This window comes from Sebastes fasciatus, chromosome 22, assembly GCF_043250625.1.
Source record: "Sebastes fasciatus isolate fSebFas1 chromosome 22, fSebFas1.pri, whole genome shotgun sequence".
NCBI lineage: Eukaryota > Metazoa > Chordata > Actinopteri > Perciformes > Sebastidae > Sebastes > Sebastes fasciatus.
This window is the reverse complement of record NC_133816.1, coordinates 21,494,381-21,521,327: the sequence shown is the minus strand read 5'-3', so window position 1 is coordinate 21,521,327 and position 26,947 is coordinate 21,494,381. Positions and strand designations below refer to the sequence as shown.

General features: G+C 41.8%; 1 protein-coding gene across 16 annotated transcripts in view; it reads left to right on the top strand.

The window, feature by feature from the left end:
* The window catches only part of dysf (dysferlin, limb girdle muscular dystrophy 2B (autosomal recessive)), a 98,441-nt gene extending 73,050 nt beyond the window's left edge, over positions 1–25,391 (top strand). For 14 of the 16 annotated variants that reach the window (XM_074624231.1, XM_074624227.1, XM_074624229.1 and 11 more), the window contains 13 exons: positions 4,137–4,265; positions 4,716–4,871; positions 5,620–5,711; positions 7,574–7,744; positions 7,990–8,132; positions 10,251–10,390; positions 10,492–10,580; positions 10,756–10,851; positions 10,932–11,073; positions 17,548–17,647; positions 19,665–19,837; positions 19,936–20,045; positions 20,150–25,391. In XM_074624231.1, the coding sequence (XP_074480332.1) occupies positions 4,137–4,265; positions 4,716–4,871; positions 5,620–5,711; positions 7,574–7,744; positions 7,990–8,132; positions 10,251–10,390; positions 10,492–10,580; positions 10,756–10,851; positions 10,932–11,073; positions 17,548–17,647; positions 19,665–19,837; positions 19,936–20,045; positions 20,150–20,423 (1,815 nt within the window). In that variant the 3' untranslated portion in view covers positions 20,424–25,391. Of the gene's footprint in view, positions 1–4,136; positions 4,266–4,715; positions 4,872–5,619; positions 5,712–7,573; positions 7,745–7,989; positions 8,133–8,917; positions 9,895–10,250; positions 10,391–10,491; positions 10,581–10,755; positions 10,852–10,931; positions 11,074–17,547; positions 17,648–19,664; positions 19,838–19,935; positions 20,046–20,149 lie in introns of those variants that run through there. The other 2 variants (XM_074624235.1, XM_074624234.1) reach the window with 2 other exon arrangements.
* Positions 25,392–26,947: the final 1,556 nt, after the last annotated feature.

Here is a 26,947-nt window from a genome sequence, read left to right as displayed (position 1 = left end):
TAGTCACTTCTCTCTGCAAAATGGACAACCCATATTGTCCACGTCTTCCTCGCCACCTGCGAGTCCATTTAACGCCAGAACCTCTTTTTTATTACACGTCTCAGCAGCCCATTGTATGAGGATATGTTGCATACATATATATGGACAGGGATAATGATACCTGATAGTGTAAGTCACACTGAATCCAACAATATGTGTATCATGTCTGTGTTACGGAGCTATCAGGTCCGAGAAGAAGTGGTGTTTCAAAATGCCTCCATAAGCTGTGTCGCTATCTGCTTTCAAGAACTCATCTTGACATGAAATCGACTGAACTCAAGTCATAAAAGTAGTTTCCTGAATCGAGCTCATGAACAAGACCTCCAACATGGCTGCCAGAGAGAACATCACATCACCTGAAACCCAATTTAGTTGTTCCTGCTCAAGTTGCCCTCGTCTCTTCCTCCGTCCTGTTCAATCTCCTGTCTCTACCTTCACTATACTCTCTGTCCTCAGCTCACCCCCTTCTCCTTCCACACTCTCACCCCTTCCTCACCTCTCTTCTTCTTTCCTGCCTTCAGTCTCCTTCCTCCTCTCCTCCTCTCCCTGCCTTTCGTCCTTGACAGTAGAATTGGTTTGTTTTTTTTCTCCTGTCACAAAGACGCCGCTGTTTCCATCCTTGTTATGACTTGGTTCGCCTCCCTCCCTTTCACTTTCTCCCCCGGTGCTGGGTTTGGGGCAGGAGGTTTGGGGATTTGTTGTATTCCAGTGAGCCTGTGTTTCCAGACTTTGTCTTTCATTTGCATCATCCCGGCTTTCTTCAAGGCTTTCACACCCCTAACCTCCTCAACCTCAGCTTCACCTTTACTTTTTTAAATAGGAGTCGTGAGGGCGAGTAAGCTATTTTCTATCATTAGCTGTGTTGAATCTTGAAGGGAAAGAAAAGACCTGAGGAGCACAGAGAAAAGGGAACAAGAGGTAATAAAAAATAAAAAGCTTTTTCAGTTTTGGTTCAATTAGTAGGTTTGCCTTCAACATCGTAAATATATTTTCCCTCCACAAAGATGTATTAATCTATTCAGGCTGTTTTCATACACCGTTCAGTAGCTATACCTACAAAAAGTATTGCAATGAAATTTGTATATATCCCATGAAATCAATTTGTATGTAATCGTGAACCAGGAAATATAAAGAGCGACAAACACCGCTATGGAGGAGTAGTTCAGGATGGATGGGTGGGGCAAAAAACACCAGATTGCTGCTCGTACCTTGTGTGAAACCACGATCTTTTTCTAAACCAAAATAAGTCATTTTGTTGCCTAAGCCTAACCAAGTTGTTTCCTGTGAAGACGGAAGCTTATTTTGAAAAGACTAGAGTGGAAATTGTGTCACGTGTTGCTGGACATTCGTAAGGAAATAGCACAAAAAAATGAGGAATAACTTTTCGTAAGATATCAAAAGAACTGTTGTATGAGGATACGTTGATCTATTTCACTTCGGTGTGTGCTGCGGGGTCAGTTGAAGGGCATCAAATGATACGACGCTGCTCGTGTAAAAAATCAAATACCAGGATAACGTTACCTTTGTCTTTCACCGCCTCCATTCTGACACAATTACTATAACCAACAACAAAATGTATGATTTTGAGAGGGCACTTGCTGTCGCAAAGTTAATTTTAGGAGTCAAACTCCAAGATGGCATCCATTCCATTGAATGACGACTGCTCGTCGAGCGTAAAAAAGCCAACAAATCTTCCAGGTTTGCTTCTGTGTTGCGGTCCTGCGGGTGGCCATTGGGACAAATTGGTAGCAAGGCTGGTGGTCTTTGTGCTAAGCAAAGCTAGCAGCCGGATGCTGGTAGTAGTTTCATATTTACCATACGGACATGAGCTAGGCATCAATCTTCTCCAGCGAATTCCCCAAAATGTCAAACGGGATTATAGGATAGATGCATTTATACTTACATGTAAAGAAAGGATGTTACATTTCTATGAAGGATGCATGTTTGTATTCTACAGTATATCAACCCTACAACCCTTGGTCCTTTGTCTAAACCCTCTCCCCTCGCTCTTCGTCTCCCCTCTCCCTTGATACTGGGTTTGGTACTCGAGTAGTGAAATGAACCGCTGTTTCCAGACCTCTCTTTCGTTTACATCATCCCCCCTCATCACTCTCTCTTTCTCCTGTTCCTCCCCCTCCATCCTCACCCTGCCTTTTTCCGACTCTTTCACCCCATCTCCACCCAGATCACAGCCCATATACCCTTCATTCCTCTCATCTTCCTCCTTCTTCTGTTTCCCAACGAACCCTCTTTGTTGCCTTTCTTTAATTACAAATACGCAACAGTAGATGGAAGATGAGAGGCCAGTATCCGTAGTATGTACATAACTTATAAAAACCACAAATTGTACATCATAATATAAGAAATGACAGCTCTATATGTTTTTAACAACTGTACTTTATTCCTCCCTTAAGGGGCAATTCAAAGTCTGCAAATAGAAGTACACAGTCAATTAATTTACACGTAAAAAAACAGTAATCTAAAAAATAAAATATGACTTAAGTACACAAGGTTTAATAGCATGTCCAAGTCCATAGCTGGCCAACAATGTCCACGACCCAGTCGCCAAAATTTTTTTTGGCATTGTACGTTTCTGCAAACCACGGGATACGCTGAATGTCGACGTTTCTGAACCAAAAATACATTTCATAACCGCCTTGTATCACACTTGCATAAACGCACAATGCCACGTGGTTAACGTTGTAAAATAATTCGTTAGTTTTAGGCAATAAATGCAACAACGTAACGTAACGCAACAACGTAACGTAACGCAACAACGTAACTGAACAAACGCAACGCAACAAACGCAACGCAACAAACGCAACTCAACAACGTAACGAAACGTAACGCAGCAACGTAACGCAGCAACGTAACACAACAACGTAACGCAACACGCAAAAACTTAACGCAGCAAAAACTTAACGCAGCAACAACGTAACGCAACATTGTAACATAACAACCATAAAAATATAACTAGCGTAAATAAATAACAACACACGTAGCATTCTTAAGTATTGTTGCGTAACAAGCGGAAACTCAATGTTGACCTTTGGTTTGGACCTCACGTCCGTCCCATTCTCATGAAAGCGATATCTCAGCAATGCATTTAGGAAATTTCTTCAAATTTGGCAGAAACGTCCACTTGGATTCAAGGATGAACTGATACGATTTTTGTTGTCAAAGCTCACTGTGACCTCACAAAACTCGTTTTAGCTCACAAATTCATACGCTAATTATGACAATTTCACACAAATATCTAACAGGATAAAATGATGAAGTGATGACATTTTGGACAGACATGGATGTAAACTGCAACTTGGCTGATTGGCATACAACCCAGGAGGCAGTATTTCTAGTTAAAAAGTGTATTTATCAGTGTATACACAAGGTGAACTGACTATTTATTGTACTGCGGCTATTCACAAGTCTAAAAGCTTCTGGAATAACACCAAACTTCCTTCTACATTTTTTACATGTGTGGTGAGATTGCTGCTATACCTATTGGCTAACTTTTGGGGGACAAAATGAACACTCATTCCCCCTCCTCCCCCTTGACAGCTCTACAGTTGTGTTACCTCCAGAGCTTCTAGTTGTGTTGACGCTGCTGAAGTGAACCACTGTTTCCATCTCGCTCTCTAAGAGTTCGCCTTTTCAGCGGCTGTCATTGTTCCATGATGGGAAAAGAATGAGGGAGTGTGATGTAGACAAACATCACTAATGAAAACAAATGAATCTCTTTGTGCTCCTGACACATAGACGTCCCTGCCCAGATACAGTATGTACAGTACGCATGCCAGTGTGTGAGTGTAATATACTGTTGAGTAGCTTTTGGCTCAAGTTTGAATCAAGTACCAGTGAAATTACTCTGGACCAATATACTCCGCTATGATGCCATGTGGAATCATGTATTTGTTTTCTGTTGGCAACCTGATAAAGACCGTTAAAAATAAAGTTTGGATGCAAATACCATCATGTGTGTGTTTAAGTTTAAAGATTTAACTCTTCCTCTCACCAATCTCCTCTTTTTTACTTTTGAACACGACATTTGAACACGATAGAATAAGACGTGATAAACCCCGTCTCCTCCTCTTCCTCAGGTGTACGACCGGGAATTAGAAAAGGTCGAGGGTTTTGAGGGACTCTCAGATTTCTGTCAGACGTTCAAGCTGCACCGAGGAAAGACTCAGGATGAAGGAGAAGACCCTTCAGTGGTGGGAGAGTTCAAGGTAAAAACTTTACACCCCATTACATTGTGTTTCATTTAGAGCTGTCAATTTCCTCGCCAAAATTTAGTGTAATTTTGGAGCCTTATTTAACCTCCTTCTCGACAAGCTAGTATGACATGGTTGGTACCGATGGATTCATTAGGTTTTTTCTAGTTTCATATGATGCCAGTATCTTCACTCTAGCTTTAAAACTGAGCTGCTACAACCTCTGAAAGACAGAAAACATAATATTGCGATACTCGTGTACGTGTATCGATATTTTTTTACACCCCTCATGAATACACCACAAATCTGCAACCAAAGGCAGATGATGTGGGTTTTTTTACAGTTTATTTGTGCAAAAGGCGATAGAAGTAGATCATGTCAACTCACTTATCTTTTTTAATTTCAACTGAATTTAAATGTTTTATTTCCCCTCTTAATGCTCTTTAACCGCTCCTCTTTAACCAGGGTATGTTTAAGATCTACCCCCTACCGGACGACCCCTCCGTCCCAACTCCCCCCAGACAGTTCAGAAAGCTTCCTCCCAACGGCGTCGAGGAGTGTTTGGTCCGAATCTACGTCATCCAGGCTCAAGGACTGCAGCCCAAAGACGCCAACGGGAAGGTACGCGGGGAGAGGAGGAAGAGATCTGATTATTATTTATATTATACCATTTAATGGAGGATACTAAAATTAAAAGAAATGGATGGATAAATAGATTAAATTAATTAAAGATAGATAAAATAGAATACAATTAAACAATTTCAATACAGTAAAATAAGTGATTTTACTCTATTTAAGTTGTTTAATTCTATTCTATTTTATTGCTATTTTATTAATCATTTATTTTACGGTATTTAAGTTGTTTAATTCTTGAGTAAAAAAGTGATTAATAAAATAACAATCAAATAAAATTAAACAATTTAAATACAGTAAAATAAATGATTAATAAAATAACAATAAAATATAATAAATTAAACAACTTACGTACAGAAAAGAAAAGTGATTAATAAAATAACAATAAAAATATAATTTAATCAAACAACTTAAAAACAGTAAAAAAAAAATAAAAAAAGTGATTAATAAAATTAAACAACTTAAATGCAAAAAAAAAGTGATTAATAAAATAACAACAAAATACATTAAAATTGTAAAACATAAATCTCAAAAAAATTGATAATAATAAAATAAATAATGTGTATAAATCATTCTTAATAAAAGGCTTGGCTGAATAGGTAGGTTTTAAGTTTATGTTTAAAATTTGTGATATTTTTATTAGATTATGTTTTTTTTATATTTTATTTCTATTTATTAGATAGATTTGAATAGATTTTTTTTAACAGAAAGTTTCTCTCCCGCTTTGTGTTTTCAGTGTGACCCCTACGTGAAGATCACTTTGGGGAAGAAGACCATCAACGACCATGAAAACTACATCCCCTGTACCCTGGACCCGGTCTTTGGGAAGTACGTAACGACCCTTTAAGCTCTCTGTCTGTCTCTCTGTGACTGAACAATTCATGGCAATATGCATGTGAGAAAACCACCACAAAGAAAACCACCTGTTACCTCACAGCTTTTTGACTTCTCACTCAGTTTAACCGTCACATATAAGTTTAATTGGAGACTAAAAAAAGTCCACTCTATCCTCATTTAACATGTTAAATGGTGGATTTGCTCTTTGCAGCCTTAACACATTACTCAGATAATAACTAAGATAATCCTTTCCATGAAGACATCTCATTGTCTTTCATGTCTTTCTCTTCCTCTGGGCCTTTATTGTTTTCACACCAGTAGGTGTCGCTACACACACACCGATCCCAGTGTCAGCAGAGGGCTGAACCATCACTGCAGCTCTTGATAGAGTCCCACTGACAACTCTCCACATGACATGACACTTTTTTTTTTGTCCAGTTATTAAACGCTTCGATGAAGCTCGTTAAAGTTCAGTCTATAGAGGTCAAATTAAAAGTTCTTTCACCAATGAAGCGGAATAGAACAAAAAGTCTTCTTATTGTCTTTCTCCAGCAGATTCTATCTCTTACATACCGTCAGCACTGGGAATTGACATTAGAAAATATTGAAAACTGCCTCTTTGGTTGATGCTACATCACATCACAAAATACCATGTCACTAAAAATGTCATGTTACATCACATCACATCGCAAAATGTCCCGTAGAGTCACATCATGTAGAAAGTGTCATGTTTTACTGTCTGGGCAGAAGCCCCCGGCGCAGCCTGTAACGTAGTATCTTGATGCAGAGGGTTCGCGTGGGGTTAATGTTGTGAATCGGTCGTGGTTAACGTTGTACGTGGTTAACGTTGTACATGGTTGATGTTGTGAATCGGTCGTGGTTAACGTTGGGAATCAGTCGTGGTTAACGTTGTACATGGTTGATGTTGTGAATCGGTCGTGGTTAACGTTGGGAATCAGTCGTGGTTAACGTTGTACATGGTTGATGTTGTGAATCGGTCGTGGTTAACGTTGTACATGGTTGATGTTGTGAATCGGTCGTGGTTAACGTTGTACGTGGTTGATGTTGTGAATCGGTCGTGGTTAACGTTGTACGTGGTTGATGTTGTGAATCAGTCGTGGTTAACGTTGTGAATCAGTCGTGGTTAACGTTGTACGTGGTTAACGTTGTACTTGGTTGATGTTGTGAATCGGTCGTGGTTAACGTTGGGAATCAGTCGTGGTTAACGTTGTACGTGGTTGATGTTGTGAATCAGTCTCGGTTAACGTTGTACATGGTTGATGTTGTGAATCGGTCGTGGTTAACGTTGGGAATCAGTCGTGGTTAACGTTGTACGTAGTTAACATTGGGAATCGGTCGTGGTTAACGTTGTACGTTTTTGATGTTTCTGAAATGCTCGTGGTTAACGTTGTACATGATTAACGTTGTGCATATTTGATGTTGTAGATCGGTCGTGGTTAATGTTGTACGTGGTTAACGTTGGGAATCGGTCATGGTTAACGTTGTACGTGGTTGACGTTTTGAATCGGTCGTGGTTAACATTGTACGTGGTTAACATTGTACGTGGTTGATGCTGTGAATCGGTCGTGTCACGCCACAAAATGTCTCGTCAACATTACAAATTATCATGTCACAAAAACAATGTGACATCACATCATGTCACGTCACATCAAAAGATATGCAGCTAGAAGAAATGTCGTGTCATGTTACGCCGCGTCATAGACATCATAAGTCTGTCTGATTTCCTGACAGTCTGATGTCCAGATCGTGGTCACTGGAGGGTGTAGGACGCCACCAGGAAGCCTCTAAAGCTCCGAGCTCAGCCTGTTCTTCTTCTGTTGTTTCCTCTCCAGGATGTTCGAGCTCACCTGCTCCCTCCCTCTGGACAAGGACCTGCGGGTGATGCTGTACGACCACGACATGCTGACCAAAGACGAGAAGATCGGAGAGACGCTGATCGACCTGGAGAACCGCTTCCTGTCCAAATATGGAGGCTTGTGTGGCCTGCCGCAGTCCTACTGTGTGTGAGTAGTTTATTCTTTGTATTCCTAAGATCACATTTTTAATATTTTTTAAAAATATTTTGTATTTATTTTTTACTTTTTATTATTTTTTATTGTTTCCATCTGGTATTTAAAAAAAAAAAATGTATCATGCAAAATCAACAGAATTAATTGCAATCAAATATGTGTGTAAAGGTAAAAGAGCATGTCTTTCTCTGCCTCCTCTCTGTCTCATCCACTCTGTTTCTGTGTCTCCTGTCCATCAGGTCGGGGGTCAACCAGTGGCGAGACCAGCTGACTCCCAGGCAGCTGCTCTACAGAGTGTGTGAGCGCCGAAATCTGCGAAAGCCCGTCTACCAAGACAACGGCGTCCGCTTCAGAGGAGACCAGTACACCGCCGCAGACCTCGGTGAGACGAGTAAATGAAGACTTGACTTGACAAAATAAAAAAAGACTTGGACTGTATTCGAAACCGCCTACTACATACTACTGACGAACGCAGTGTGCAGTAAACAACACATACTGTATATGTGTATGCGTTCCTCAGTAGTATGCAGTATGCAACGGTTAGAGCGATTTATAACACGGCTGTGTTGAATACTCGATTCTGATTGGTCAATCACGGCGTTCTACAGTCTGTTATTTCTCTATAACAGACCGTTGCTATGTATAACTGACCGTTGCTATGTATAACAGACCGTTGCTATGTTTAGCAGACCGTTGCTATGTATAACAGACCGTTGCTATGTATAACAGACCGTTGCTATGTATAACAGACCGTTGCTATGGGCGTAGTTCTGATGTCAGACTCTGGAGGACCGTTTTTGTGTCAAATTATTGATTTCTTCAGTAAGTAGCCGTGTAATAAGAGGGATAATGAACAGCTAGCGGGTCATTGTTGTGAAAGAATCCCCTTCAGGGCGATGAGAGAGCCTGACGCTTCGCCTCCTTTCCTTTCTCAACCAACTTCTCTCCTTTTTCCTTCCCACATTTCTCCTTCCTGTTTTCTCCTCCATCCTCTCTTTCTTCCCTTTTTTCTCTCCTTGTCTCCTTTGTTGTTGCTCCACCTGTCCCATCTACATCTATCTTCTTCTCTTCTGGTTTCTCTCCATCTTTTCCCCATCACTTCTCTCCACGTCTCTATCTCCATCCCTCCATCCTTCTCCATCTCCTCCTCTGCTACTAAAACTGCAGAAGAGGAGGAAAGGAGGGAGGAAAGGAGGGAGGATGGAGGGATGAAGGGAGGATGAAGAGGGGAGTTAAACCACAGGACCACCTGACGAGAGGAGCGATGAGATAAATATTCAAGATTCATTTTCACCCCGACACACAAACACTAAAGCCTCACACATGTTCCCCGGCTGGTGCGATGCGAGGTCATGGTTGTCGTTTTGGTGATTTATGGTACAACAGTGTGTGTGTGTGTGTGTGTGTGTGCACATGCGTACATGCCAACGTCAACATCGTGGTCGTCTCTCGGTTAGCGAAGGAGCGCCGCCGCGTTCTCTTTCCACAGTTGCCGCGGTTACCGTGCGTCAGCCTGCTGTCCGTCAAAAGCGGTTGCTAATTGGCCGAGAGGCCGCGCTACTCTTCCTCTCCTTCACCTCTGAGTTCTGTTTTCTACTTTTCCTCCTCTACCGCTCTACCGCTCTTTACCTTTCTCTTTTCGTTTCACTCTTCTCTTTACTCTTATGTTTCACTTTTTTCTTCCTCTTCTTTTCTTACTGCCGCTTGCTCTCCTCTCTTCTTCCCTTCCTCCCTCACTCACCTCCCTCTCTACTTTCTCCTCCACTCTTTGGTTTTCTTCTCTACTTTTCACTACTTTTCATATCTCTTCACCTCTTCATCTTTCCTTCTCTCATGTTTTCCACTTTTCATCCACCTTCCTCTCTTCTCTTCTTCTTTATTCGTTTCTTTCACTTTCTTTTCGACTTTTCTTCAACTTTCCATACCTCTGTTTCTCCATATCCCTCATCTCCTTGTCTCCTTCCCTTCTGTCTCCTCTTGTCTCATCTCCCCTCCTTCGCTGTCTCGTTTCCTCTCCTCCCTTGTCTCCTCCTCTCCTCCTTTGTTTTACCTCCTCTTCTCTCATCTCCTCTCTTACTTTGTCTCCTCAGTCATTCCCTCCTGTCCACTTCTCCTCTTCTCTCCTCTCTCCTCTCCTCTCCTCTCCTCTCCTCTCCTCTCCTCTCCTCTCCTCTCCTCTCCTCTCCTCCTCTCCTCTCCTCTCCTCTCTTTTCCTTTCCTCCTCGAGGTGACTCTGAGTTTACGCTCATAAACTTTTGACGTTAGTTAGATATTTTAGTTTTGTTTGGAAGCAGCACAGATTTTCCTCGTTGGTTTGTGATGCAGAGAGCAGTGAGCGGCTTAGTGTGTTATGAATAATGAATAACTCCTCTCCTCCCGGTCCACCCAGTGTTCTGTGTTTCCATTCTCCACTCAGGGAGCTTTAACACTCATTTAAGGAGTGCTGTGACCTTCACTTAAACCTCCATTTGTTGCTCACTGTGCCTGTGTGTGTTTTCAGAGGACAAAAATGTGTCCAAACGTCACCTCGGTCCACTGAAGGAGCGTCTGTCCCTCCTCATCTTGAGGAAGATGGGATTCGTACCTGAACATGTGGAGAAGAGAGCTCTCTATAGCCCTCTGCAGCCGGACATAGAGCAGGTAACATTCATGTTCTCATCACCATCTGCCGGCAACGTTTTCTAGCTTTTTTCTCTGTGTCAATTTCTGTCTTTTGATTGGTCGTTGGTGCTGTACGTCAGGGGCGTCTGATGATGTGGGTGGACCTGTTCCCCAAGTCCCTGGGAGCCCCAGGACCCCCGTTCAACGTCACGCCACGCATGGCTAAGAAGTAGGAACACACACACACACATTTTACATGAACTGTGTATCAGTCAGGCAGTCTGTCTGTGAGTCAATCAATCAATAACTTTCTCAGTCACCTAATAATGACAGAGTAATGAATCAGTAAGCAAATCATAATCAATACACCAATAAATGCATCAATAGTTGTGGTTGTCGTTCAGGTTCTTTCTGCGTTGCATCATCTGGAACACCAGTGACGTCATCCTGGATGATATCAGCGTCAGCGGGGAGAAGATGAGTGACATCTACGTTAAAAGGTCAGTTTAGTTTCATCTCATCGTAACTATTGAATTTAAATATCAGAATAATAAAGTTTTATTGTGAAACTCTCTCTCAGCTGGCTCGACGGACACGAACACAACAAGCAGAAGACCGACGTCCACTACCGCTCGCTGGGCGGCGAAGGAAACTTCAACTACAGATTCCTGTTTCCTTTCCACTACCTACCTGCAGAGCAGCTGTGTGTCGTCGACAGGAAGGTGAGAGAAAGATGTCTTCTAATAGTCATAGTCAAGTCAGCACACTGACACACTGACAGCTGTTGTTGCCTGTTGGGCTGCAGTTTAACATGTTATGATAGGAGCATATTGTTTTATGTTAAATGCAGTACCTGTGAGGGTTTCTGGACAGTATGTGTCATTATTTTGTGTTGTTAATTGATTTACAATAATAGATATATACATACATTTGCATAAAGCAGCATATTTGTCCACTCCCATGTTGATAAGAGTATTAAATACTTGACAAATCTCCCTTTAAGGTACATTTTGAACAGATAAAAAATATGAATATAATAGCGATTAAATATTTTAATAGATTGACAGCCTTATATGTTATGTATCGATCATTTTCCCCCACCCTTAATATTTTGACTCAATCCCAAATACATCGTCCTGCTGCCACTAATACTCACCAGAGCACCACATTTGGATTAATCTGCCACTGAAAATAGTCCCCAACAAATACTAATATTTCCTCCTGTTTGAGTAACGCTTGATAAAAACTACAGTGACACATTTTCTTCCTGATGGTCAGCATGAAATCAGTTCATATGTAATTGTGAACCAGGAAAGATATAGAGCAGTGAACGCCGCGTAGGGAGGAGGTCGGGGTGGATGAGTGGGTGAAAAAACACCAGACTTTCGCCCCAGGAGACCGTTGTTGAGGTCCCGTGTAAAACCAGAAGTCAACATTGATTTATTTTACGTCACTCCGGCTGTTATTTTAACCCAAACCACGATCTTTTAAACCTAACTAAGTAGTTTTATTTTGTTTAATTTACATTCGTTGGTAAAAATACTTTGTTGAAAGTCGTGCTGAGCGTCACGAAAAGAAAATGGAAATTCGTGTCTATGTAGACGAATCAAGTAGATTCAATTTTGTGACTATTTCACGAGCTTTCCCGTGAGACTGTGTTGATTACTGAGTATTTTTTAAAAAACAAATTATATATTTGTGAGCCATTTGTAAAGATGTATGTCTTCAGTAGGAACCAATGAGCTTGGGTCAAATCCATCTGTTTAAAACAAACCAAAGACCTTTTTGTTGGTATATTTTACCAGCTACATTCCTGTAATTAGTGTTATTTTACTTACTAACGTGTCCAGTGTTGTATTCTTCTTGTTTTCTGTATTTTTATTGAACCTGGTTGAAATGAATTCACCAGTTAATCGTACATCCCCTCCAAAAGGCCCACAGATTTCCTGCCCCCTGAATAATCTACAGTGGCCCGCAATTAACAAAAATAATGAAGTGACATTTTTACGAGAAAGAGGAGTGAATTAGATGTTGTTGAACGTCTGAGACTCGACAGAAACATCTAGCGAAGCGCTAAAACAACACCACGCTGAAAACTGGAATAACACCACAGCTGTCATTTGCTTTACTTGGCGCGAAAACAAGCCTCTTTAGCCCGTCCGCGTCCGACATGTTTTACGACGGCGTCCGCTCGCTAGTAGCAGCATCCTCAATCAGCGAGCAGCTTAAAAGACGAGAGGGAGTTTTAAATAAAAACTCTGCTGGGTGGAGAGCTTTCACTCCAAAACAGAGCCGGAGCCAGAGAGTGAGTTTATGAAGCCAGGAACCTCAGCGGTTGGTGATATAATCACTGAGTCACCATCAACACTCACAAGACTGTTGTCTTTCAAAGCTCAATTAGTTCAGCTCAGAGTGTGTTTTACTCCGAATTCTGACTTCGTTGACTCGTGTTTTTCAAGTGTTCATGTATATACTGGATATAAAATGTGTGAAATGTTTGGCATGCCAGGGGTTTTGGGCGACTTATTTAACACCTCAGACCCCCTAATAAAGTTCATTGCATGTTGAAAGGTGGAGGACAGCAAATGTACAGCCCCGTTCTGAATTTGATCAGCCCTTTACCAGCCCTTTACCAGCCCTTTACCAGCCCTTTACCAGCCGTTATCAGTTGTTATCGCTACCATTTTAATGCAAACGGGGCGAAACTGTTCTCACCAACTTTGAGATCTCAAAAATTGGGAGGATTTCTAAACCAAAGCGGGGGGTCTGGTTGTCCTCCCCCAGACAAATTTGAGTTTCAGAGACTTTCCTGCATTCTGGTGACTTTTAAATAATGAAAATAACAAAATAATAAGTACACTGCAACAGTATGACGTTACACTACGTTGTCTCTCATCCCGTCATCTACCGCTTTGTTCTTTCTCACCGCGGATGGAGAGCTGCTCCTGCACCTCCATGTGTCGCCATTAGGGATGCACCGATACCACTTTTTTCATACCGAGTACAAGTACTTACATTTGGGTACTCGATACCGAGTACCGATACGAGTACTTCTCTGTGCCAAAAGTCCCTCGTTAACAGCCAGCTGGAGGGTGTGAGCGACACACGGCAGGCTGGGGAGTCCCGCATACGAGGCGGTGCGCCGCGTCCGGCTCTGGGTCGTCTTGGAAAGGCTCGGGGCGAAGGTGCTTCCCGGGGCCGTGGCCAAAGTGTCACCGGGGCGGACTGTCCTTAGTGCGCCCCAACCGCGGGGGCACGACCACCCAACCCGTCTTGAAACACGGACCAAGGAGTCTAACGCACGCGCGAGTCAGAGGGTGCAAGCAAAACCCTGTGGCGCAATGAAAGTGAGGGATACGGCGCGTGCCGGCTGAGGTGGGATACCGGCCCCGCGGGGTTGGGCGCACCACCGGCCCGTCTCGCCCGCACCGTCGGGGAGGTGGAGCGTGAGCACATGTGATAGGACCCGAAAGATGGTGACGAGAGGTTAACGTCACGCTGCCGTAGAGTGGTATCGTAGCCGTTGTATCGGAGGCGTTTTGCGAGTACGAGTATCGGACCCGATACCTGATACTGGTATCCGTATCGGTGCATCCCTGGTCTCCACACACGTATCTCTCTGCTCGAAGAAGGCGTGGTCATGCGTCATCAACGCATCATCAGTCACACTGCGTATGTGTTACACCCTGTGGTCTTAACGCTCAGGCTGATCGGAATCCTTAAATAAAATCCTGAATCCAGATCATAGTCCGGATCGCCACCAAAATGTAATGGATTGTTCATAGTTCACTCCACCCCTCCAAAAATATCATTCAAATCCATCGCGAACTTTAGGAGTAATCCTGCTAACAGACAGACAAACAAAACAACGCCGGTGAAAACAATACCTCGGCCTCGGGCCAAGGAGGTAATGATTAGTTTTTATTCATACATCATTTTGTCCCCCTGCTTGAGTATTTCTTTCTCTCCATCTCTCCATCTCTCCATCTCTCCGTCTCTCCATCTCTCCATCTCTCCATCTCTCCATCTCTCCATCTCTCACTCACCGAAGGTCCTTTCAGACACAATGCGACAACGGCACCACTTATTAAAATGTATGTAATAAAACATTATGTCATTTATCTTTAGCAGTAATATAACTTAACAGAGCTTATGGAAAGAGAGAGAGGGTGAACGAGGGATGGAGGAAATGAGCGAGAGGACTGAACAAGACTGTACTTAGCAGTCTGGCAACAAAAAGGAAATTGATTGATGTTGTTAGATATTGCAGAGAGCAGTCACACACACACACTCAAACACACACTCAAACACACACTCGTATACAGCGTCCCACCCCTCCTTGTGACAGCTGTGGAGTGATAACTTAATGTACTTGGACAGAGTTTGTGGATAAAGTGAGACACACACACTCTCAGGGTGTAGTATGTTTACTCTCAGTGTTTGTGTGTGTTGTTATGAAGTGTGAGAGCATGATGTGGATTTAGACTCTTGATTTAGAGAGTGAGTGTGAAGTCATAACGCAGGCAGCAGAGACGAGTCATTTAAACATACAGACGCAGATCAGATGTATTGTTAGGCTAAATGTCATGTTATATAGCCCGCCCGTATTCAAAGCCAAGCATCACTGACGTTCGTTTTGAGCATAATATTCAGAGGAAGATCAGGAAAGATTGAGTCCCAGACCTCTAAAGGAAAAAAGCCTGAATTGTGAGGTTAAACTCTCGGGTGTTTCCAAAGGACAACACGGCGTATGAAGCATAACAGAGAGACTTGACTACAGTCTAACACGGTGCACAAAATGAAAATATCTCCATCAAACAGTAAGTTTATCAGAGAATCACAACATTATACATGTTTACAGTTGGATTTTAATCATTTTTGCATTTTTAAATAATAATAATAATAATAATAATAATAATAATAATAATAATAATAATAATGAGAAAACAATGTGTGATTTATGCAGAACTTATATCATATGAAACTAGACAACCTAATGGATGTATTGTTACCAACCATGTCATACTAGCTTGTCGCAATCATGCAATTAATCACGATTAAATATCTTAATTGATTGACAGCCCTAGTAACAAAGTAACGCAACAAAGTAACGCAACGAAGTAAGCCAACAAAGTAGCGTAACAAAGTAACGCAACAAAGTAAGTAACGCAACAAAGTAAGGCAACAAAGTAAGGCAACAAAGCAACCCAACAACGCAACAAAGTAAGGCAACAAAGTAACGCAACAAAGTAAGTAAGGCAACAAAGTAACGCAACAAAGTAACACAACAAAGTTACCCAACAAAGTAACGCAACAAAGTAACGCAAAAAAGTAACGCAACAAAGTAACGCAACAAAGTAACGCAACAAAGTTACGCAACAAAGTAACGCAACAAAGTAACGCAACAAAGTAACGCAAAAAAGTAACGCAACAAAGTTACGCAACAAAGTAACGCAACAAAGTAACGCAACAAAGTTACGCAACAAAGTAACGCAACAAAGTAACGCAACAAAGTAACGCAACAACGTAACCCAACAACGTAACCCAACAACGTACCCCAGCAACGTAACGCAACAACGTAACGCAACAACGTAACGCAACAAAGTAACGCAACAACGTAACCCAACAACGTAACCCAACAACGTAACCCAACAACGTAACCCAACAACATAACATAACAACCATAACAACATAACTGCTGTAAATAAAAACGAACTGCCCTCAGCGGCTTTTCTTGATACTGAAATGAGCATGTGGGATTTCACTAATCGAAATGTAAAACTGTTTCTTGAACAGAGAGGCTGTGAAAAGAAAAGAGAAATCACTTCCCTGAAGCTTCTCTGTCCTCACTCTCTTATAAATCGATCATCACCTGTCCTGGTTCTTAGTAAAGTCCATAAAATCCACAACACTGTGTGAAGTTGGCTTTTAGTTTAGCGGAAACTCTCCTCACCTCAAGTGTTTTCTTAGGGACATTACGGAGACGTATTGACATTTGCTGTGAATCACAGGGGGGATTTTATTTCAGGTGTGAAAAGCCATATTTTTTTATTGTTTTTTTATCAACATAACAACAGCCAAAGTGTCACACGCACAGATAGATAGAGAGGAGGACTGAGGGAATGGAAAGAGAAGCTGCAGAGTGAAGCCCATTAGCACAACGGTGAGACGGGATCACATTCTGTCTGGCAGTTTAGTGTGACTTTACCAGAGGCGATAATAGGTACAGTATAATACACACTCACACACAAACACACAGCTGTATGTGTGTGTGTGCGTAGATAGGAAGTGTACCAGTGTGGAAGTGGTGATGTCGTGAGAGATGTGTCGATGGGGTGCTGCTCCAAGCTGGAAGGAGCCTCCCATCATGTTTCCCAGAGCGTCTCTCTTCTGTCTTCTGTCTCATCAGAGGGGGGCAAAATTCATTATATGATAATAAGCACCAGCTAAATATGATAAACATGTATTAATTAATAATTTACTCATTATACTCAATTACATTCTGAATTGTCACCTGCTGCCTGAATTTAGTGTTTTTCTTTACATTAATAAAAACATTATTCCAGTGCTGACACTGTATTCAACTGAGGAAGAGGAGAACTGATGCGCATACCTGTGTGTGTAACAAAAAAAACAAAAAAGTCAGAAAAATTTCAAAAAAATATGAGAAAAAAGTCTAAAAAATGTCCAAAAAAAGGTCAGAAAAAGTTGGAAGAAATTCTGAAAAAAGTCAGAAAAAGTTGGAAGAAATTCTGAAAAAAGTCAGAAAAATTTCAAAACAATTTCAGAAAAATGTCAAAAAAATGTCAAAATAAATCTGAAAAAAGTCAAAAAAAAATCTGAAAAAAGTCAGAAAAAGATGGAAGAAATTCTGAAAGAAGTCCGAAAATTTCAAAAAATGTCAGAAAAAAGTCAGAAAAAAAGTCAGAAAAAATAATCTGAAAAAAGTCAGAAAAATTTCAAAACAATTTCAGAAAAAAGTCTAAAAAATGTCTGAAAAAAGTCTAAAAAATGTCTGAAAAAAGTCTGAAAAATGTCAGAAAAGGTGGAAGAAAGGCAGAAGAGAAGTTTGAAAAATGTCAGACATACTGTATATAGAGTGAATATAGATCATTTGAAGACTGAGGTTGCTGTTAGAAAATGGTGTCTGAACTTCTTCTCTTTTATTCCCCTCTGTTCTCTTTGTGTGTCTGCAGGAACACTTCTGGAGTGTGGATAAAGCGGAGACTAAAATGGCTCCTAAACTGACCCTCCAGATCTGGGACAACGACAAGTTCTCCTTCGACGACTACCTCGGTAAAACACACGGCTCTGATCTAATTCAGTACATTTGCTTGTGAAGAAGTAACACAAGAGATTCAGGTGCATCACTCTCCATTGGATCTCAGCTATCACGGTGTTCTTGACTTTCCAAACTAAACTAATGTAAAAGTCTTCCTGGACATGAATCAGGAACATACATACAAGCCTTTTAGTTGTAGAAATACAGTTAACTCATTTTGGGTCTGACGTTAAAACAAGTTTTTCCTCCGTTTCTGGCCAAGCTTTAGGTGGTAAATCCATCCCGGGAACCACATGTGCGATGTGCGTACAGACAAACTACTGCGATAACATTTATCTTTAGAATTAACGCTCTTCCATTTCCACTGTGTTGGCACATTTCAGAGGGATTTTATTTTTTCTTCTCGGGAACTCAAGCTGTCAAAATCCTGCCTTTCCTTCGCCCCTCGACGCTGCACCCGGCCCCCGGCCCCGTCCCTTGAAATAACTCACCGCCGCGCCTCTCCTCTTTCACCCCACCACCTCCACGGCCCGCTTCATTTCATCTTTGCCAAAGACGGGAGGGTGACGGTCTTTAGACCGAGCGTCCGTCTGCGGTGCGAGAGGAGGAAGAAAAGATGAGGAATCCAGACTCTGATCTCTTCCCGTCTGTCACCATCTCGCTCCGCTGCAGCGTTTTTCTGCCACTCGAGTTTATTCACCTCGTACAGTCTGCGGGTGTGTGGCCACCTCAAAGCATTTCTGCCATTCCTGCCTGTCTCCAGCTCGTCAGCTCGGACCGCTGACTGTTAATCTTCCTGCACGGTGTGAGGGTCAGACACGAGCCATTTTTCCGACTGCCACACTGTCAAACTGCAGCGAGCTCTGGAAAAACACTTCCAGCGGACATCTAGCCTCTTTTCAGCCATTCATCACGCCGCAATCCCTCCGTACTTAATGTCAGCGATGATCAAAACTCTACTAACTACTTTCACCGCAGGATCGTCTATAATTCACTCATAACACACTCAGTCATTAACAATCTGGCTCCACTGCTGGTTTATATGGGTTTCCCCAAAGCATCTTACGGCTAATATAATATATCCATCTTTCAAACCTCGTTCCGCGTCCCCCAAAAGCATCGTAACTTAACAGAGAACCTGCAAACTACACAGCTCATATTGTTTTTGTTCAGTAGTTAAGGGACGTCTGATGTAAAAATGAGTGATAATGTTTAAATTACAAAACCTCTTCATCTTAAAGTAACACATTTTAAGATGTTTATAGAAATCAATGTCCACTTTCCGATAGTATTAATTCATTAAAGCTTTCACATTACTGTTTGGACACGTAGTGTTGAGGGGAACAACGTCAGCGGCCATTAGTACCGTTGTAGGTAAAAAAAATACAAATAATTACAGAGCCGGGGGAAGGGTATAATGTTTAAAAAAAAAATTGGGATATTCTCTGAAATTAAAGTGGCAAATTTACGAGACAAAACTCACAAATTTGCGATGTTATAAAGTCGTAGATTTACGAGGTAAAACTTGTATGTTCTCTAAGATTAAATTGGTAAATTTACGAGGAAAAAACGCACACATTTTCAAGTTTACAAAGTCATAAATATAGTAGAAAAAACGTGGATATTTTGTGAGATTAAATTGGCAAATTTACAAGAAAAACGTCACAAATTTGCGAGGTTACAAAGTTGTAAATTTAGGAGAAAATAATTTGAGTATTCTCAGAGATTACGGTGGAAAATGTACGAGAAAAAAATCACATATTTGTGAGATTATAAAATTGTAAATTTACGAGAAAAAAAACTTCTTAAGGAATCACTTTCTTCGCTTCACACCACAGACGCCACCGTTAAAGATGTCGGTAACGTGAGCTGCCGAGTACAAAATATATTATATTGTAGCGGACTAGCGGTTTTGCAATCCACTAGTTTTTTTCCCGTTAATTCACCATCGTACATAGCCTCTTGGATGTCATGATTAAATCTTCCCTGATGGTCCAGCCCTTTGTGAATGTACCATGAACGTGTCTTCAGGTCACCTGGTGATGGATCTGAACCACATGCTGCGTCCGGCCAAGTCTCCAGAGAAATGTGACCTGCAGCTGCTGGAGCAACCGACGGACCGACTGGTGTCTCTGTTCGAACAGAAGACCGTCAAAGGATGGTGGCCCTGCACCTGCGAGCAGGACGGAGAGAAGATCATCGCCGTGAGAAAAACAAACACACAAACACACACACATGAACCCGGCCGGCTAGCGTGTTAGCAGTTAGCAGTGTGTCGTCACTCCGGTTGTCTTTGTTTCAGGGGAAGGTGGAGATGTCTCTGGAGATCGTGACGGAGCAGGAGCAGGACGAGAGACCGGCTGGCCCCGGCAGAGACGAACCCAACATGAACCCTCACCTGGAGGAGCCTCTGTGAGTCGCACACACACACACACACACAAACACACACACACACACACGGTCTAACACACTCTTAACATACACTTACTGGTGTCTGGTCCTCGTCTCTCCTCCAGGCGTCCAGAGACCTCCTTCTTTTGGTTCTCCTCCCCCTATAAGACCCTCAAGTTCATCCTGTGGAGGCGGTTCAAGTGGATTATCATCCTCTTCTTCATCCTCTTCTTCGTCTTCCTCTTCCTCGGCGTCTTCCTCTACTCCTTCCCGGCAAGTTTGATTCTGTGTCTGTGTGAGAGAAACTGTCGCGGTGCATGGACGGAGACATTTCTTTATTTGTTTGCACAATTAAATGACAATTCTGGTTTATTACAACTTAAGTCTTTTTTATCTTAAGTCTCGTTTCTGTTTTTTAACAATGCTTTTAGGCAATTTCTCCTCCATTAATAATAATATAATATATTTTTATAGTGCTTTTCTAGACCCAAAACGCCAGACAGGATACAACAACATTAGGTATTAAAGCCCATAACAACAGCTGATAGTATATAGAGACAGACAGGAAATGAGGGGAGAGATGCGACCCAGTCGCCAGAAAAAATGTTGGCATTCTACGTTTTTTTAAACCTTTGGATACGTTGAATTAGGACGTTTCTGAACCAAAAATATGTTTCATATCAGCCTTGTATCACGCTTGCAGAAACGCACAATTCCTCGTGGTTAACGTTGTGAAACAATTGTTTAGGTTTAGGCAACAAAAACTACTGGGTGAATGTCACAACTTAACGTCGCAACGTAGCGTCGCAAAGTAACGTCGCAATGTAGCGTAGCAAACGTAAAGTCAAAGTTGACTTTTGGTTTCAAACGGGACGTGAACAGTGGTCTCCTGGGTGAAAGTCCTGTGATTGAAGCCTTAGTAGAATTTATCACACTTTATTCTCACTATTATACCACGTAACTTTCAGTAACGGCAGCTCCATATACTACATCATACAACGTCACCTGCTCTGTGCGTTGCTCCATGTAATATGTCACTTTTTTTTCGATAGTTAACGTTTTATTGGTATAGGGAAGTGTGACAGTAAAGGAAAAGCACTGAGAAGAAGACAAAGGTAGACAGGTAGGTGGAGAAAATGACAAACAGAAAGTTTGTGGATGAGAAAGAAACAGAAAGGTTCGGTAGGTTTATCTGTCTTCTGTCGTCCCTCTGAGGGGAAAGAGAAGAAAGCAAAAGAGAGTGAATTAAAAAGAAAAGTAACATCCTGAATCCATGTTTTCTCTCCGTCCTCCAGAACTACGTTGCCATGAAGATGGTTGGACCTTTCGGACCGGCGAAGGCAGCAGAGTGATGATGATGATGATGATGATGAGGAGAGAAACTAGCAGACACGATGAAGGACAAAGTTTCTAAAAGTGAAATGAGGCTGAATTTAACGTGTTATTCTTCTTGCTGTAAAAAGTCATCTTGCTGAAGTTGTGACTGCAGTGATGAAATCATGAACTGTGTGTGTGTTCCAGATAAGTTTACACTCTTTTTGTACAGATAGACCTGATTAGTGATATATCGCCCCGAGGTTCACGAGCGCCGCTGTGTTTCCATCCGTGCCTTCACCGCCGCTTCATCACAAACTGTAGCTGGATGCATTTCCAGAAGACGCCATCAGATCTCAGCATGTTGTCGCGGGCGCGTTCTCGTCGTCCCTCCGTCACCTCTCTCATCCCTCTCTCTCTCCGTCTCTTCTGCTCTCACGCAGAGAAGGAGAATAAAAGCCCCGTCACGCCAAACGCCGCCATGTTTCGAAAGGAAGCAGACTCAAAGATTGAGATGTTGCTGCCTGATCTTTTTACCGCCTGCTGTTTCCCGCCGGCGCTGCGGTGAAGTCAGGTCAGGTCAGGCAGCGGTGACGGAGCAACACTCAAACTTTTAGTGCTCTAAAAAATCAGTCTTTATGAATACGAACCTTAAAATGTAATTCTCTTTGAATCGTCTTTACAGTAGACATCGTATGCTGCCTTCAAGTGCAATCAGAAATCAGAGATGTATTAATGAAAAAAGTGTTTTTTCAGCCAACACCAACACCTCAACCGAACGTTTTAACCTCCATGTTTTATATTTGCTTCCTTATTCTCCTCTTCCTCCTCAGCCACATCTTCTTCCTCTTTTTCTTCCTCTTCCTTCCTTCTTAATTTCTCCTCCTCTCTTTTGTTTTTCTTCTTCCTTCTCCTGTTTGCATCCTTCTTTTTCTCATTGTGTTCTCCCTCTTCTTCATCTTCCCTCTTCTCCTCCTCCTCATTTCCTCCTTTTCCTTCTGTCTTTTTCTCAAATTCTGTTCGTCCTCTTCTTCCCATCTTCTCTTTCTTTTCTCCTCCTCTTCTTGCTTCTCCTTCTACACTTCTTTCTCCTCCTGCATCACATTCTGTTTGTCCTCCTCTCCATCCTCCATCTTCCCTCTTCTCCTCCTCCTCATTTCCTCCACCTCCACTTACTTTTCCTCCTGTTCTTCCTCCTCTTCTCCCCAGTCTTGTCTTCTTCCCTGCTGTTCTCCCTCCTTCCTTTTTATCCTCCTCTCCTTTGCTTCCTCTCCTCCTCCTCCTCCTCCTCCTCCTCCTCCAGTCTTTCAGCACTCTCAGGGTTCAGCAGGTTAAGTCGAGGATTTGCTCTTGTAGATCTCGGGGGTTTGTTAGTACAGAGCTTGTTTTTAGATAGATGGAAGGACAAAGTCCGAACAGGAAAGGTTAGAGGAGACTAATCCACACAGATCCTTCGGGATTTCCTCAAGTACGTGTTTGTAAATTGATATTCATATATATGTGTGTTGAGATCTTTTAATCCTTAAATAACCTCCGCTGATTTAGGAAGCAAGTAGAAGCTGAAGGGAAACCCCACTGTCTTCCTCTCGTATTTATTTTTGCACCTTCTCAGCGGTTTCTTCTAAACTCTCCTAAACGTCGGGCTCCATCACGTGTTCGGTAATTCTGCTTTGGTCCGAACCAGAGTGGAAAAGTTGACTTAGTCCCGTTTGGTCCGTGTTTGGGTTCACACCAGCCGGTTACGAGCCAACCGGGCCTTGTAAACAGAAGTCACAGAGACTCACAAGCTGCTCATTTATTGGACTGAGTTTTGGTCGTCCTGCCAGGTCAGAGAGGGTTTAACTCCGGCTACGCCGACCTCAGCATATATATCACAGGAATTAACCTTCGCAAATCACGTCTGATTTTGAGCATCAGTCCAGATTTTTGCTCGGCTTTCCGAACGTGAGGGACTTTCTCGCTATCAGATTTGTCTCCTTGTACCCATAAACTCATGCATTGTGAGTTGTTTCCTGCAGAGTTTAGATCCCGCTGTTGCTCCTCAGAAACCACCGTGCCATTTGCTTGGAGGTGTCGCGGAGGCAGAGACCCGTCGGCGCCAACTAACGTGATGAAAAAGACTGAATGAAAATCATTTGCAGAACACTTAAACCCCTCAGACTAAGATCGGCTGAATCAAGCGCTCCATGATTATATTTCAGGGAATAGTGTCACTGTATTAGTCTAGACTTATCTCCATTTTCTACGCACCATTTTGCATCCCTGTTTGAATGTAAGCTGTTCTTATAGTTGGGGAAAAAGGTGCAGGTGCACACTGTGAACAATGCGACCACCGCCCACTGGATCCGGCTGTTATAATCCAATAAGATTCCAGTCGGTGTCGCAATGTCTTTGGAAACTGTTTGGAAAAGGGTAAAAAAAAGACCGGTTGTGTGACACTGAAATCTTTTCTTGTGGGAAGCGTTTCATAACTTCTGCCTTCATTTTATTATCAGTATTATTAGTGTCAGTACTTCAGGTATTTAGCTGTTGTTGGTTGTTTGGCATCCTTTGGTTCAGGTTTCCTCTCCGTCAAACAAAGTGTTTACATTAAGAGAGGAATGACCTTGAAGTTTGTTACCACCTGATGTTGTCCTGCTGAAAAGGCGTCATTCTTCTTCACTTTAATGACACTAATAGGGGACAGTCTGACTTAAAAATGGTTCAGCTTGGTTGAGACATTTGCACGCTGCACTTAAATGAAAGCCGACTGACTGAACACACCAGATACCTGTTAAAAAGAGGATTTTATTTAGATTTACATCCAGATGTTTGCCTGATATTGACTTTTTACTTGTGTTAGTATCTTGAAATAGCGTTATATATGTGAACGTCCTGCTGATGTAAATCAACAAGCCTCAAAATGGCAAAAACTTTATTTGACAATCCTGCTGTCAGCTGCCTTTATCAGTGAAAGTGATTATTTTATTATTACTTCAAAATGCCTTCACACCACTAAGTTGTCTTTAAAACATTAACTCAGCGCTGTTTTCGCCCGACGCTATTCTTGTCAGTAAATGCAACGTGCCTTTAGCCTTTAGCTTCGCTGCCTTGACGTATCACTAACTCGTGCCTCAGCAGAGAGACCAGCTTTTATTAGCTATGACTTCCAGTTGCCTTTATGAAGCTTGTTGTTGTCGTAGTGAACATTCAACTGGAAATTGTGCAAGTTTGAATTCTTTAAATTACTCTTTAAAGGAATAGTTTGACATTTTGGGAAATACACTTATTCGCTGTTTTTTAGAGAGTTAGAACCAAGATCGATACCACTTTTATGTCTTTTACACTAAATATTAAACCCCCTGCCAGCAGCTTGATTTAGCTTAGCTTAGCATAAAGACTGGAAACAGGTGGAAACAGCTAGCCTGAGTCTGCCAGCACTTCTAAAACTTGTAAAACTAATTAATCCGGGGAAACTCCAGGAAGCCACTGCACCCGGCCAAGAAATAGTCCGCACATAATGATGTTTTTAACACCTGACGTTTTTAACGGATTAAACATACAAAATATAATGTGTTAATTATCGAGCTTTAGAAGTGCTGGTAGCAAATATTTCACAAAATGCGGATCTATTTCTTTATAGGATGAGAAAATGCGAATAAAATGCATGTTTGCTAATTAAAGTTGTTCTTTTTTTAACCCTTAAATTTAGACTTGCACTGAATTATAAAAGCAGAAACGAGCCCGATCTCTATGTTATAGCTGTTGCTTAAACCGAATGCTTTTACTGGATGTACACCGCAACACAAGCATCGTTCTGCCATACAACTGCACTAAACAATAACATGTAGGAACAAACTGGTTTTAAATCCAGTTTTTGCACCGTGACAAACTCTTTTCTTGTGATTGTAAAAGGTTGGTTAAACGTGACTGATGATATTTTAATGTATTCTGAGAGAAACGGACTGAATGTATTCTAACACATGACGTGTATTTGACTTCACATCTGCAAAAAGCAATACCGTGTGCACTGCATTATGTCAGTATTATCAATAAAACTGCATTTCTGATCAATGCAGAGTGTGTTTCTTTATGTCCTCATGAGTAAGAGTACATGGATAAAATATATCTGAAAATAATGCACAAGAGCTGTGTGGTTATTAGAAAATAATGAATATCGGAGCTGTGTGGTTATCAGAAAATAATGCACGTAAGAGCTGTGTGGTTATCTGAAAATAATGTACATCAGAGCTGTGTGGTTATATGAAAATAATGTACATCAAAGCTGTGTGTTTATCTGAAAATAATGAACATCAGAGCCATGTGGTTATCTGAAAATAAGGAACATCAGAGCCGTGTGTTTATCAGAAAATAATGCACATCAGAGCCGTGTGATTATCTGAAAATAATGCGCACACGTCAGCCAATCAGAAGCTTGCACTCCCAATAAGAACCGTTAAAGTTTGGTCATATTATTTCTTTAGAAGGTAGATAATCTTCAAGGTTAAATTACATTATTTACATTGGTGTTATGATCATTCATTTTGAAGGCCTATATACGGCCCAGCAGCCCATCTGTGTGTGTTCAATGTATAAACTGTCAGAGAGAAAGAGGATTAAAGTGTAAGTACGTACATGTGTGTTTAGCTCTCTGACCTTGGTGCGAACCTGCAGCGTCGACAGAAGTTGGACTGAAAACCCGCTTTGACCGATTCGTCTCTTGAGCTCCCCACAACTCTAAATTATTACTTTGCTTTCCCACCTCTCCCTCGTTTCCTCCCTCCATCTGCTCCTTCCCTCCTTCCACTCGTCCTTCCCTCCTGATACCACATCACTGCCGTCCCCTAACCTCTACGTCTCTTTCTCAGGGGTGTTGTTATGGTCAACGTGAACTGCAGGTGAACCTCTGACCACAGAGTGTGTGTTGGTGTGTGTGTTCAGTGTGGGTGGGCTGTGGCGGTGGTCTGTCTTCGCTCCTCCATCTCTCTCTCTCATTTTCTTTGACCTTCGCCGTCTTCCTCCTCCTCACCCTGCCCTGACCTCCTCCCCTCCGTCTTTAAACTCCTCCAGTATTTTCGCTCCTTATCATTTCCTCTGTCATGCAAATTGCTCAGTTTGTATTATTTGGCTGCGTTCACACTGCAGCTGAAAACTGTCCCCCTATGTATTTTATTTTTCTCTTCATGATTGGATGGTTTCTACGACGGAGTATTAGGGCTACATAGAGGGGGGGGGAAATTGGAGTTTTACGTGTTATTTTAGGGGAAATAGAGCAGCATGTGTGAAAATGAGGAACGTGGAGCATCTTGTGAAGTTATACTTTAGTTTAGGCTTCACAAATAACCAAATATTTCATCTTTTGGCTCATCAGCACCACGTTATCATCAGTATCAGGACCTTGAAAAGATTGTGCAAGAAACCTCTCGCCCGTTTTGTCGGTTGCAGCTAATATGTTTTCCTAATATTACGACTTTCTTTTCCCTAAATTTATGACTTTATTCTCGTAATATTACAACTTTTTTCTCGTAAAGTTCCGACTTTATTCTTGTAATTTTTACGACTTTTTTTCCCTTAAAGTTATAACTATTCTCGTAATATTACGATTTTTTTTCTCGTAAATTTATGACTTT